Below are 15,535 nucleotides of genomic sequence, written 5' to 3' on the forward strand. Positions count from 1 at the left end.
AAACCTACACCAATCCATTAGTTTAGATTATGTACAGTTTAGTAACACTGATTATATCCTTTTATTTGTACAACTAATCTCACTCTCCTTTTTTTGATTGTTCCTCCTCCGTTAACATAAGCACGTCTGTCAAATCTTCTGCATTCCTATTGTCAACTTAATCAAATATAGAACAATGCATTATGAAATGCTCAAAAGAGACTTCTCTACCATTTAATTTGATGATCTCATGAACAAACTACATCAGAACTATCATGAATACAAGTGTAGTGGTAAAAATTCTGAGTCACGTGCTTCTGGTTTTATGTTTCTCAATGGGCCATTATTTTGTCCACGAATATATCTAGATCTAGAAATTTGGAGGACAGCTGTCGGTCCAATGGATTGGAAGAGATCCATATTTGTTCCCATTCCCAAGAAAGGTGATCCAACAGAATGTGGAAACTATTGAACAATATCATTACTATCACATGCAAGCAGAATACTGCTGAAGATAATTTTTAAAAAGGCTAGAATAGCACATAGATAAGGAACTGCCAGAAGTTCAAGCAGGATTTAGAAGAAGCTTTGGCACCAGTGATATCATTGCTGATGTCAGATGGATCCTGGATGAAAGTAATGAACACTGGAAGAATGTCTATTTACGCTTTATTGACTGTGTGATCATAATAGGTTGTGGCTAACGTTGAGAAGAATGGGAGTCCCTGAGCACAAGTGCTCATGTGAAACCCATACCTAGACCAGGAGGCTGTTGTATGAATAAAGCAAAGGAACAGTACATGGTTTAAAATTTAGAAAGGAGTGTGTCAGGGTTGTATTCTCTCTCCATACCTGTTCAATCTGCATGTTGAGCAAATTATTCGAGAAACTTGACTCTATGAAGAAGAATGTGTCATCAGGATTGGAGGTAGACTCATCAGTAACTTGCGTTATGCAGATGACATAACTTTGCTTGCTGAAAGTGAGAAGGGCTTCTTCTTGCAGAAGATCAAAGAAAACAATCTTCGATATGGATTGCATCTCAGTGTCAAGAAAACAGAGATTCTTACCACTAGACCAATAGGCAACATGAAACATACATGAAAAAAAATGCAAGATTATTAGGTACTGTAGAGTTGAATATGACTTGTAGCAACCCTGTAAACAGCAGATCTGAATCCTGTCCTGTCCTGTGTCAACCTCATAATCTCTGACACACTTGAGCCCATTGCTGCAGTCATTGTGCCAATCTACCTGGTTGAGGGCCTTCTTTTCTTTTCCTATCTCTCCACCTTTCTAAGCATGATATCTGACTTGACTGAATGGCCTCCACTAGCAAAATCATCATCCTTGCTTCCAAGGAGCAATCTGGCTTCACCTTCTCAAAGATAGATCTATTTGTCCATAGGATTTTCAGTATTCTCTTCCAACACCACAACCCAAAGGTATTAATTCCTCTGACATCCTTATTCATTGCCCAACTGTCAGATGCAAAGCAGATGATTGAAAAGATCATGGTCTGAATCAGGTGCACCTTAGTCCTCAAACTAACATCATTGTTCAGCAATAATTGGGAGAAGTCTCTGAGTGCATACTTTCCCAGTATATGGCTCCTGATCTCCTGACTGCTGATGTCAAGTATATTTATTGCGATCAAAGTAAAAGGAAGTCATTGACAGTTTCAAATTTTTCTCCATCTATCATGATGTTGCCTATTGGTCCAGTGGTGGGATTTTTTGCTTTGTTTTCTTGATGTTGAGATGCAATCCATATTGAAGAATGCAGTGTTTGATCTTCTGCAGCAAACACTGCAAGTCTTCACTTTTAACAAGCAAAGTTGTGTCATCTGCATACAGAAGGTTATTGATTAGTCTCCCTCCAACTCTGATGCCACGTTCCTCTTTATAGAGATTAGATTCTCAAATAATTTTCTCACCTTACAGATTAAACAGGTATGGGAAAAGGATACAACCATGACAAACATCTTTTTTAATTTTAAACCATGTAGTGTTCTCTTGTGAGAAGTCCAATGAGCTATCCATTGTGCCACAGGGCCTATATGTGGAACAGATTATCCAGGAGGCTGGGCTGTATAAGGAGAAATGTGGCATCAGGATTAGAGTTAGACACATCAACAATCTGTGTTATGCAGATGACACAATACTGCTTGCTGAGACTGAGGAAGACCAGAAGCTCTTGCTGCAGAGGATCAAGGACCTTCCATATGTATTGAAGCTCAACATGAATAAAACGAAGATTCTTACCACTGGGCTGATTGGCAGCATCATGGTAGATGGTGAAGAGACAGATTGTTAATAGCTTTAGTTTGCTTGGCTCCAAAATCAACACTCTTGGTACCAGGAGCCAAAAAAGCAAAAGACAAGTTGCTTTGGGAAAGTCTGCTTTCAGAGACCTCTCCAAAGTAGTGAAAAGAAATGGTGTAAGTCTGGAGACTAAGGTGTACCTGATCCAGGCCATGATCTTTACAATTATTGCTATGCACCAGAAAGCTGGACAATGACTCGGAATGATAGAAGAATTGATGCCTTTGAGCTGTGGTGCTGGAGAAGAGTGTTGAATATATATCATGGACTGCCAGTAAACAAACAAGTTCATCCTATAGAGGGTGAGACCAGGCTGTTTCTTGGAGGCAGGGATTCTGAAGCATTGTCTGACATACTTTGGACATGTTGCAAGGTGGGACCAATCCTTGGAGAGGAACATCATGCTTGGGAGGGTGGAGGGAAAGCACAAGAGAGGAAGACCGTCAATGAGATGGATTGATTCAGTGATTGGGGTAATGGGAGTAAGTGATTTGGAGACAATAAAATTGGCACAAGATAGAGCAGGGTTGAGGGCTGTTGTCCATAAGTTTGTTATAAGTTGAAGGTGACCCGATGGCACATAACAACAACAACAGTGTTCTCTTCACAAATGAGAGGAAGACCCTCCACCAGGTGGACTGACACAGTTACTGCTGCAATGGGCTCTTGTGTGTCAGGGAGTGTGAGAATGGTACAGGATAGAACAGGGTCAGATCTTTTGTTCATAGGGTCATTATGAGTTGTACTCGACTTGACAGCACCTAACCACAACAGTGTTCTCTTGCTCTATTCACACAACAGCTTCTTGGTCTAAGTATAGGTTTTGCATGAACATGGGATTCCCATTGTTCTCAATGATTGTCATTATTTATTATGATCCACACAGTCAAATGCCTTTGCATAGTCAACAAAGCACAAATAGACATTCTTTCTGGTCGCCTCTGCTCTCAGCCAGGATCCATCGGACATCAGCAATGACATCCCTGGTGTCAGGACCTCTTCTGAATTCCCCTTGGCAGTTCCCTGTCTATATACTGTTCTAGAGAATTTTAAATGAATTTCAGCAGTGATTTATTTGCATGTGATAGTAATAAAACTGTGTGATAATTTCCAAATTCTGGAGAATGTAGAAATTATCTGAGGATTTTAAAATATGTGTCTGTCACCAGCCCATCAATCACTTCAGAGAAAGTAAAGCTGACCTAACAAAGTAAGTCTTTGCCGTGAGCAGATTTCCTATTTTCCCAGAAGTTCTTGAGAAAGTTTCTGCTCCTCCATTTATACGGGTTGTTCAGCCTTACAAGTCAGGTGTGGGCTTTCTGTGGCACCTGAGTACCTTCTGGGAAGGATCCTGAACTAAGTTTCTGTGTGGTTCTGGCTGTCTGAAAAAGTCTTTGTTCCTGGCCATTTCTAAAAGGGTTGTCACCTTTTCTATCAACTCTGTGAACACCTCAATTTGACTAAATTAAAATGTCTTTTCTAGCAAAGTCAGCCAGAGCCTACCAACTAGTTAATTCCAATTCATGGTGATGCCGTGTGCTAAAGAGGAGGGATGCTCTAGAGTCAGTTCGATTGGAGTTTTTGTGATTTACAACTCAAGAGCTTTGACAGATACACATGTAAGGAATGATCAGAGGTGCTAGATGTATTTGGTCAGACACAGGAAAGTCTCAGGGAGTTACTATCTACCTGTAAATATCTGAAAGATTGTCATGTACTGGGAAAAACACGCGGATTCTGCATGGTTCTAGAAGGCAAAACCATGCAGGTGGGGAAAGCGTTAGGGAGAGATATTTCAACTCAACACAAGGCAGAATCTTGAGAGCTAGATCTCAGGAGCGTGATATCTAGGGAGGAAGTGAGATTATTCCTGGCCACAGAAAGAGTCTGATGGAATTGGACCCTGTAGTCAAGGATGCCTATAAGGAAGTATCCGCTCATTAGATAAAAGTGTTCCTGCTTTTAGGACACCTCTCTTTTTCCAATGACATTGGGGGAAGGACAGCACAGGAGAGGAAGATACTGGATGAGATGGATTGACACAGTGACTGGGGTAATAGGGGTAAGTGAGGCGGAGACGGTGAGATTGGCTCAGGATAGGACAGGGTTCAGAGCTATTGTGAGTTGCTGGAGACTCGACAGCTCATAACAATAATGACAGTTAAGAAAAGGAGGAAGACTCTGAGCAAGATGGGCTCGGCACAGCAGCAATTGTGCAGATGGCACAGTGTTTTGCCTTGTTGTACAAAGGGTTGCTGAGTCAGAAGTAATTTGACAGCACCTAACAACACTATCACAAGTAGAGCCAAAGCCAATTTCTGAGTATTTTTTCCTTGTCTGTCAGTAGTTGTAAAGTCATTAGATATAAGGCACGGGAGGCCCATGGACTCATAAAGGACTGTCTGGTGGAAAGGGAGAGAGCTCAGTGGCCTTGTGGACAGGGAGTTGTGCTGCCAACCCAAAGGTGGTGTATCTCTAGCACGTCTAATCCATTAGCAGCTTCACAGAATAAATATGGGCAATCTCCTTCTGTGTGATTTACAGGCTTTGAAAACCCATTGACAAACAACAAATGCTGGTGAGGTTGTGGAGAAACTGGAACCCTGGGAACTGGGAATGTAAAATGGTGCAGTCACTATGGAAGGCTGTATGGTGCTTTCCCAAAAAGTTGCAAATAGAAATACCATTTCACCCAGCAATTCCAATACTGGTAATTTGCCCCAAAGACACCATAACTGCCACCCAAGCAGATATATGCACACCCATGTTTATTGTGGCTTTGTTCACAATAGCAAAGAGCTGGAAACAGCCTAAGTGCCCGTCAACAAACGAATGGATAGAGAAGCTGTGGTATATTCACAATGGAATACTACACTGTATTGAAAAATGAGGAACTAATAAAATATTATTCAAAATGGGTGAATCTGGAGGACATTATGCTGAGTGAAGTATCCCAGTCACAAAAGGACAAATACTTCTTAGTGCCACTGTTGTAAAATGGGAGTGACATCAGGGTTGGGGGGAGACTGAGAAAGATCAGTTCGATAATATCTACTGAATTGAAACAGATGAGGGAAAGAACTGTTTAAAAGGGATGTGTGATTAAATATTATTGTCAGGATAGGAGTCCAGAACAAAGGCTGCATAGTTGAGGGGACTTGGAGGGAAGGATTGTATAACAATGAAAGAATTTTTCTTTTACTTTTCAAAGAGAAGAACAAACTGGACAGGAAGGGTGGGCAGGGAGAAAAGTGCAACAATGAATGAATGGAAATCCAAAATATCTGTAAATTTTCATTAAATTAATAATAATTTTAAAAAATAGAAGGAAAACCCACTGAGAGGTCAGCTATGAGTCATTTTGACTCTATGACAATGAGTTTTTTGAGATAGGAAGGGAATTACGAGTAAACCATTACAATGAATCAACCATACATGAAGTGGCATGATACCAGAGATGAGAATCACAGGCCAGAGGGCAGAAGGGGGGGGAAACCCCTATAAATGCTAAATCCCTGTTCTTTTATTACTGAGTTTTACTCATGCCATTTAACCAAATGCATCCACCATATAATGAAGCTATTCTATGGTAGTGCCGACATCCGAAAAGTGAATTGTTGTTGTTGGGTGTTGTCGAGTCGAGCACAACTCACAGCAACCCTACGAACAACAGATTGAACCCTGTTCTAGCCTATGCCACCTTCACACTTCCTGACACACTAGAGCCCATTGTGGCAGTCACCATGTCAATCCACCTGGTCAAGGGTATTCCTCTCCTTCACCAACCCTCCACACTTCCAAGCATCATGTGCCTCTCCAAGGAATAGCTCCTCCTAGCAACATGTCCAAAGTATGTGAGACAAAGCCTCATCACTCTTGCCTCCAAAGAGTGCTCCAGCTGCACCCTCTCCCAAACAAATTTGTTTGTTCTTTTGGCAGTCCATGGGATGTTCAGTGCTCGTCTCCAACACTATAGCTCAAAGGCATAAATTCTTCTTCTGTCATCCTTATCCAGCTCTCAGATGCACAGTGTAAGCGATTGGAAAGACCATGGCCTAAATCAGATACACCTTAGTCCTCAAACTGACATCATTACTCCTCAGTAATTTGGAGAGATCCCTAACTGCAGATTTTCCCAGTGCAATGCATTTCCTTATTTTTGACAGCTGGTACTAAGGGTATTAACTGTGTCATCCAAGTAAGATGAAGTTGTTGACAGTAAACCATTACAATGAATCAACCATACATGAAGTGTAGTGGTACAGCCAGATTGGCAGTCAGTTGAAATGAGGAAAAACAATGACAAACATTGCTTAATAATTGGAACATAGAATGTACATAGCTTGAATGTTAAAAAACTGGAAATTGTTAAAAATGAAATTGAATGCATGAACATTAATATTAGTGAGATGAGATGGATCAATTTTGATCCCTTTGAATCAGATAATTGTACAGTACACTATGCTGGGAATGAAAAACAGAAAAAGAATGCTGTTGCATTCATAGTAAAAAAGTCATTTTCAGCTGCGGGCACGATGGTTTCACCCGTACAACTCCCGCCCGAGATCCAGTTGGCACAGCGCCTGGCGGGCAACGAGAAGGTGACCCGCGACCGGGTGGTGAAGAAACTCCAGAAATACATCATTGCCAGGACTCAGCGGGCCGCAGGTAGTTTTACACATGATGAGCTGCTGAAAATATGGAAGGGACTCTTCTACTGCATGTGGATGCAGGACAAGCCATTGCTCCAGGAGGAGCTAGGAAGGACCATTTCCCAGCTTATCCATTCCTTTCAGACCACAGAGGCACAGCATCTGTTCCTTCAGACATTTTGGCAAACCATGAATCGAGAGTGGACAGGGATTGACAGGCTGCGCCTGGACAAGTTCTACCTGCTCATGAGGATGGTCCTGAATGAATCCTTCAAGGTCCTGCAGATGCGTGGCTGGGAGGAGAGTCAGAGTGAACAGCTGCTGAAGCTGCTGATGACAGAGATCATGCACCCTGACAGCCAGACTCCCCATGGGGTGAGGAGCCACTTCACCGAGATATTCCTGGAGGAATTGGCCAAAGTGGGCGCAAAGGAGCTCACTGCTGACCAGAACCTCAAGTTCATTGACCCCTTCTGTGTAATTGCTGCCAAGACCAAGGATCCCCGGGATTGGCATTACATAGTTCGTGGAATCTTTGAGGCGATTGTGGAGCAGGCCCCATTTGCCATCGAAGGTCTGATGAATGAGCTGGATGAACAAGGCGGGGAAGAGGAGGAGGAGGAGGAGGAAGAGGAGGAGGAGAAGGAGGAGAGTGACTTCGAAGACGTGGAGAAGGAGGACTCAGAGGAAGAGGATGGTGAACTAGATGTCCCGAAAGGCTCCATCCATAGATGTGAACCCAGGACAGAGGAGGATCCCACGGGAGATGACGACGAGAGCGTTGGAGCTGTGCTGCAGTTCAACTATGAGGCCCTTGCTAACAGACTCTTTGAAATGGCTAGTCGAAATAACACCCCTTCCCAGAACAGAAAACGTCTCTATAAAGTGGTCCGCAAGCTTCAGGACCTCACTGCAGGCATCTTCCCTGAGGATGACATCCCTGAAAAAGTCTATGCCTACCAGAATGAAGGGAGAGAGAAGAGGAAGATGAAGAAGCGTTTGCTCAAAGCCGAGTTGAAGAAAAAGAAAGAGAATGATAGAAAAGAAGACCCAATTGTAGCTTCAAGCTCCAAAATGAAGAGGCGGACGAGGAAAGGCAGGAGGACTAACCTTGATGTGCAGTCTGAGGGAGGCTCTCCACTAGAGCAGGGCAGGATCCGTTAGGGACGAGGATTTCAGCGCAGGAAGAGAGGGAAGCCTGGTGCCGGGGCCAAGGTGGTTGCTGGGGCCGAGTTCCAGGAACCAAAGAAGAAGAAGCGACGGATCCGGGACAGCCAAGAGTGATGCCACCAGCCCATTCAGGGACAGACAGGAGGGGTCACCTTGTAGACAGAACACCAGCTGACACCTTTACTTATGATGAAGAGAGGTCAGGGGCAAGAAGGGACTGTGCCCTCCTGGAGGGCCTGTGTCCTGGAAAGCCAGTCTTTCCCTGATACAGCCACAGGCCACAGCTGTGATGGCCTCTCTGGGCTTCCAGTTTCCCTGGCAGGCTGCCAGTCCTGTGAGTGACGTGCCTGGGGGGACCTGTAAATAGAATACAAGCAGATCTCAAAAAGAAGATTGGTTCTGATGTATTTATGTAGAAGGAATTCTACCAGTGTGAAATGACAGATGGAGATTCCTGAACTGCGTTTATATTTGATACCTGTTTTTGTGGGGGATATGTATCTAAAAGAAACCTGGGAAAAGATTGGTGTTAACAATCAAGTTGTCCAGGCAGGGCCATGTTTCTGAACTTGTGCTCAGATTTCAGATTTTTACAGTGAATTTACTTTTGTAATAAAATATGTGTGTATACTTTTTATAAAAAAAAAAAGTCATTTTCAAGTTCTATCCTGAAATACAGTGTTATGAGTGATAGGATATTATTCATATGCAAACAAGAAAGACCCATTAACACAATTATTCAAATATATAACCCCTACAGCTAAAGCTAAAGAAGAAGAAATTAAGAATTTTTACCAAAGCTTGCAGTCTGAAATTAACCGATCATGCAATCAACGAAAGGGAAAAACAATGTATACAAATTTTATGAACTTAGTATGTAAACCAGTATAAAATTTTAAAAATGATGCATTAATGATAATTGGTGACTGGCATGCAAAAGTTGGAAACAGTGAGAAGGAATGTTGTTGTTGTGTTGTTGTGTGCCATCGAGTCTCTTGCGACTCATAGCGACCCTATGTACAACAGCCCTAAACTCCGCTCTGTCCTGTGCCAATCGCACTGTCTCTGACACTCCCATCCCAATTATCCCAGTCACTGAATCAATCCACCTCATAGAGGGCCTTCCTCTCCTGCGATGTCCCTCCCTCTCCTGCGCTGTCCCTCCACCCTACCAAGCATGATGTCCTTCTCCAAGGACCGGTCTCTCCTCACAACATGTCCAAAGTATGTTAGACGGAGCCTCAGAATCCTTGCCTCCAAGGAGCCACCCGGTTTAACCCTTTCCAGGACAAATCTGTTTGTTTTCCTAGCAGTCCATGGTATTCTCAATACTCTTCTCCAGCACCACAGCTTAAAGGCATCAACTCTCTGATGCATAACAAGTGATTGCGAAGACCATGGCCTGTATCAGACGCACCTTAGTCTCCAGAGAGACACCATTGCTCTTCAGTACTTTGGAGAGGTCCCTAACAGCAGACTTTCCCATGGCAATGCGCCTTTTAATTTCCTGGCTACTGGTGCCAAGACTGTTGACTGTGGAGCCAAGCAAACTAAAGCTGTGTAAGTTGAAAAATAAAGGCTTGGTAGTAGAAACAAGGTTGGAAATAAAATTATTGAATTTTGTATTTACAATGATTCATTCATTCATTGCATTTGTGGAAGAAATCCATTAATTTGTTGGAGAAGTTCAATATCAACAGTCAATAGGCAGAGGTGGACTTTGGATCAGAACATCAACTACTCATACGCAAATTCAAATTGAGGCTTAAGAAAATGAAAATAAGTCCATAGGAACCAAGATATAATCTTAAGCCAATTCCATCTGAATTTCAAGATCATTTTAGCAATAAGTTTGAGGCATTGAACACCAATGATAGAAGACTGAAAAAAAAATTAATGGAAGAGTTAAATGAATAATTAAGATCCTAGTCTATAAGCATGAACAACATTTAGAAACTTTCCACAATAACTTATTATTATTGAAATTAACCAAATGTTAGGCTTAAAACCTTAGAAAAAGCACCAAGAGAGCTGAGTTCATGATCAGCTTTGAAACTGCAATTTTCGTCATCTCTCAAATGAGAAACTGAGACTCTAGGTTCTCTTCCAGTTATAACCTTGTAGGCTTCTTACCCAACCTCAACTTTCCACTTCTTTCTGAACATTCATCATTTGTTGAATGCTGATTTCATATCAGGCACTGTAAAGAGCCTTGTTGTTATGTGCCCTCAAGTCACCTGTGACTCTTAGTGATCCTGTGCCCAATAGCCTTGAACCCTGCCCTAGCCTGAGCCAATCTCACTGTCTCCAACACATCTGTCCCTAATATTCTAGTCACTGTGACAATCCATCTCATCCAGGGTTTTTCCCTTCTGCACTGCCTCTCCACTCTTTTAAGCATGATGTCCTTCTCCAAGGACCGGTCCTTCCTGGAAATATGCCCTAAGTATGTGAGATGGAGCTTCAAAGTTCTTGCTTCCAGAGAGCACCTTGGTTTTATCCTCTCTAGGACAGACTTGTTTGTTCTCTTGGCAGTATGTTCAGTACTCTTCTCTTGCACCACAACTCAAAGGCATCAATTATTCTTCTGTCATCCTTAGTCATTGTTCAGCTTTCTGATGCATAGCAAGTAATTGTGAAGACCATGGTCTGAGTCAGGCACACCTTGGTCTCTAGACTGACATCTTTGTACTTTAGCACTCTAAAGAGGTCCCTGACAGGAGACTTTTCTAATCCAATTTATCTTTTGATATCCTGGTTGTTGGTTCCAAGAGTGTTGATTGTAGACCTTAGTAAGCTAAAATTATTAATAATTTCAATCGGTTTTCCTGCTATCATGGTGCTGCCAACTGGTACAGTGGTGAGAATTTTTGTCTTCTTTATGTTAAGCTTCAATCTATATTGAAGCCTATATTCCTTGACCTTCTGCAGCAAATGCTTCAGGTCTCAGTCTCGGCAAGCAAGGTTGTATCAGCTGCATAACTCAAGTTGTTAATGAGTCTTGCTTCAATTCTGATGCCACATTGCTCTTCATAACGACCAACCTTATATACTTTATTTATGTAAAAAGAGCCTTGTTTTTATTGTTGTTGTTTTTGTTAAGTGCCATTGAGTTAACTATAACTCATAGCGACCCTATGAACAAAGACCTGACCTTGTTCTATAACTATCATTGTTTGTCTATGTTCATAGAGTGTCCAGAGGCACGTGGTTTAGGCAAATCTAATCAGCTGACACCCAATTGTGGATGAAAAAAACAAAACAAAACAAAACAAAACAACTCAACCAAATGTTCCAGACTCAAGCCTCACCAAGACGCAAGCAACCATCTTCCAGAATCCAACCACTTCACACGAGCCTCCAAGCTGCAGACTTAGTCCAGTGCTACCACTTATAAAAAAAGAGCTTTGCATACTTTATTTATAACTGGGGTAATGAGGGTAGGTGTGTCAGAGACAGTGAGATTGGCTCAGGGTAAAGTAGGATTCAGAGCTACTGAACAGGGTTCAGTGCGTAGGTTCTCCATGAGACATAGTCTACTTGACAACACATAATCACTACCATATACTTTATTTAATCTCCACAGTAACCCTGTATAATAAGTATGGTCATGCTTATTTTACAGATGCACACAAAGATGTCAATATCCTAACGAATTTGCCAAAAATTACATTACTTGCATTGTTATGATTTGAAACCAGTGTCTCTGATAAGAGTGTCTATTACTGCATCTGCTCCTCCTACATCTTCATGCTCCAGTGAAATACTAAACTAACCTTTAAAGAAGTATGGGGACTTCCGAGAAGGATATGGAAGAAGATCACATTTTAGAAGAAGGGATATTAAATAATGCTTGGCGACAAAGTCGAAGAATGGCAGCTGAGTAAAAGTCTCAGAGAAAGAAGTGAGAGGGATCAATTGGTGCCAGGTTATGAAATGTCAGATTGTGAAGTTTGGGTTTTATCATCCAGGAAATGCTAATCTTCCAAAAAATTTATATGTCAGCAAATGGCATCAGTAGGGTTACTTAGGATGGGCATCTGTTAGGGATGGAAGTGGGGTGAAAGTAGAAGGTAAGAAACCAATGAAGGAGCTTAGGATAGAGGTTTGGATTTTACTTTCCTTTCTACTCTAAAGCCCAAACAAAACTGGTGCTCAAACTGTCAAAAATGTTACTCCTATTCAAAATAACTTCCTGGAGAGATCTGCTCATGTTCTCTTTGGGGAATTACCACATGGTACATGGAGATTCTTCTTGTTCTCATCACCTTCCGTTTCATGTCCAATATTAGTCATTCAGACAAAAGGACGGGGGTCACAAAGTGAGAGGTGCAAGTTGCTTCCCAAACACACAGTTTGCACCTCAACTTCATTTATGTGGGTGGAATCTCACAGAAACCATGAGTCCATTCATTGCCAAGAGAAATGTGGAACACTTTTGCAAGGGCTACATAGCCCATCAATCCTGAAAATCCAGTTGAGAGTCAAGGAAAAGATCTCCAGACTCAAAGAAGGTGTTCAGCTGTGTTTTTGTTCTTCCTGTAAAATGCTCATAAGGGCTGTGCCTCAATTCTTTATCCTTCCCCCCACCATCCCCCCAGAATGGATAGCTTCCCACAGCCATTGAAGCTCTGCCCGGGAGCTCCCATAACAGACAGGATGAATAGTGGTTTCTAAAGGAGCTCCCCCACAAGTCCTTCTTTTGTTTATCTCTGTTCCTGTCTGAGTGTTCTAGGCCACAGAAGCTCCAGAGTGCTAGGGCTTCCTGCCACACAGTTCGCACCTGGTGGTCTAAGAAAATACCAGTGCGTAAGGAGTTACACTGCCAACCTCAAACCAAGCTGTTTGAATCCATCAGCTACATCATGGGAGAAAGATAGGCAATCTCCTCTCACGTGATTTACTCTTTTTGAAAACCCACTGGAGGGTCAGCTATGAGTCTGTTTGAACTTCACAGCACATAACAACAATAGACAATGTGGAAATACTTGGGGAATCTTAGATTCTTAGGACAGGAAAGGTATTTGACTGACTTGATGCATTTCCATGAGTTGGAACCAGCTCATAGCTGACCCTCTATTGGGCTTCTGACGCCGAAAACCACATGTGAGGAGACTGCTCATATTTCTCCAGGGAAGCTGCTGGTGGATTCAATCTGCCAGAGAGGTGCTGTTGCTTCTGTTTTAGCAGCAGAATTCTCTATGGTACACAGCACCAGCCTTCCCTGAAAGAGTACTTTATTAAGCGCTGTCAAGTCAAAACTGACTCATAGCTGACTCACAGTGGGTTTTTGGAGGCTGTAAACTGATCACATGGGAGGAGACTGCCAATCTTTCTCCAGCAGAGCAGCTGATAGATTTGGAGTACATGCCTGTGGGTAGGCAGGGCAGCTCTGGACCCACTAGAACCACCAGAGCTCTCTTGAAGGGGTATTTGTTATCATTAGGTGCCATCCAGTTGAGTACAACTCACAGCAATCCTATGAACAACAGATCTAAATCCTGTCCTGAGTTGTGCTGCTAACGGAAAAGCAGTGTCCTCTGGTGAAATTTCAAATCCAGTAGCAGCTCCAAGGGAGAAAGATGGGCAATTTCTTCCTGTGCACTGCACAGCCTCAGAAAATCTACTGGAGGATCAACTATGACTTAGTTCTGACTTGATAGCAATGAGAGGGAGAGAGAGTTAGTTCAATCTGGTGTGGACAGCCAAAAGAACAACCCCCCAGAGGATTCACTTGTCTTTAAAGAATTGCAACCAGAGTGGTACTGGGAGGCAAAGACCAGGAGGAACCAGTCCCTGGAGTAGGATATCACGAGTGGAAGAGCAGAGGGTCAGCAAAAGAGAAGACCCTCAGGGAGATGAAATGACACACTGATGTGACAATCAACAAGTTTAAGCACAGCAGAGATTGGGAGGATGGCACAGGATTGGGCAGGGTTTCATTGCGCTGGGGTCCCTGCAAGTCAGAACCAACTCAGCACCTAACAACAAGAGCAATTTGCCACTCCACACTTGGATCCCTTGGGCTGCAATCCTCACATTGTCAGTTGCTTTATTTGCTATCTATCCAGACTATTTCAACCACCTGGGTTATGGAGCACTTGTTACTTTTCAAAGACCGTCAACTCCATTGTTAGGAGAGAAGGTTCTGCATTACGGAATATTACCTGTCTCATTGGAGTGTCATCTACTGGTCTCACTTCTCCATTCTGTTAATCCACATAGAATAGAGCAATCCAAACTCTTATCATTTGCACGCAAACAAAGCTAAGAGAAGTGTGCTTATTATCTATTGTTGTGTAACAAACCACTCCAAATCATGCCATCTGAGGGATCAGGAGGGATCACTCCCTAAGGAGGAACATCAGCAGAGGGTCAGTGAAAGAAAGGAAGACCCTTAACAAGATGAGCGAACACACTGGCTGCAGTAGAGAGTCGGAGGGTGATGCGGGAGCAGGATCTGGGGTACACAGGGTGCCTATGAGTCGGAGTCTACTCACCTGCACGTGTCATTGTTCACAAGGTCAAAGGTTTAGTGTGGATTATGAGTGAATGCAGGAAAAGGCTCATAACTGGATGGAGAAGCAGCATAATAAATAGAGAAGAGCATCAAGTTGCAATGTTTACATGCTATTAAATAAACGATCAACCACCCTGGAAGCGGCAATCAAATCACATTTTGTATTGCGTTGGACAATTCTGCTGCCACAAAGTTTCTCTAATGTCTTAAATAGCAAATATGTCACTTTGATGACTTAGGTGTGCCTGATCGAATCCAGGTCTTTGCAATTACCTCATATGCTTGAGAAAGTTGGGCGTCCAACAATGAAGACAGAAGAAGAATGGATACATTCAAATTGTGGTACTGGCAAAGAATACTGAACATACCACGCGCTGCCAGAAGAACGCACAGATCCGTCTCAGAAGCAGCACAAGCTGAATGTTCCTTAGAAGTCCTCCTATCTTCTTCTTGAGAAGACAAGGATGGTGAGGCTTTGCCTCCTTGACTTTAGATAGGTCTTCAGGAAAGACCAACTGCCAAACAAATACATTTTGTTTGGTATGACAGAGGGTCAACAAAGTAACGGAAACCCTCAAGGAGAGGGATTGCGACAACAACAACAACAGTGGACTCGAAAGTTTCAGGGGGTTGGGCGGGGACCGGGCTTGTTGGTGAGGCAGCAGCGGCTCGGCAGGCGGGTTCAGTCTTGGGGGCCAGGTCGGTGGAGTGGGTGGGTGTCTCCACAGTGAGTGCGTGCGCGGGCCAGCGCTTGTGTCTTCCCCTTATCCCGGTCCCTTTCCCCTTTTCCCCTCATCTACTGCCGTACCCAGCTCCCCCACCCCCGCTTCAGGGGGCAGCAGGGCCGCTCCCTCCGTCCTTCCCTCCTTTACCCACCCTCACCCGCCCTT

General features: G+C 43.1%; 1 protein-coding gene and 1 pseudogene across 1 annotated transcript in view; both read left to right on the forward strand.

The window, feature by feature from the left end:
* Window positions 1-6,838: 6,838 nt before the first annotated feature.
* LOC102847050 lies at window positions 6,839-8,119 on the forward strand (annotated as a pseudogene).
* Window positions 8,120-13,492: 5,373 nt separating this feature from the next.
* Window positions 13,493-15,535, forward strand: part of LOC102847454 (actin-related protein 2/3 complex subunit 2-like) — a 3,011-nt gene continuing 968 nt past the window's right edge. The window contains exon 1 of the mRNA XM_006902091.1: window positions 13,493-13,502. Coding sequence (XP_006902153.1) covers window positions 13,493-13,502 — 10 coding nt within the window. The remainder of the gene's footprint in view (window positions 13,503-15,535) is intronic.

This window comes from Elephantulus edwardii, unplaced genomic scaffold (genome assembly GCF_000299155.1).
Source record: "Elephantulus edwardii isolate Elephantulus edwardi_28Jun2011 unplaced genomic scaffold, EleEdw1.0 scaffold00367, whole genome shotgun sequence".
Lineage (NCBI taxonomy): Eukaryota > Metazoa > Chordata > Mammalia > Macroscelidea > Macroscelididae > Elephantulus > Elephantulus edwardii.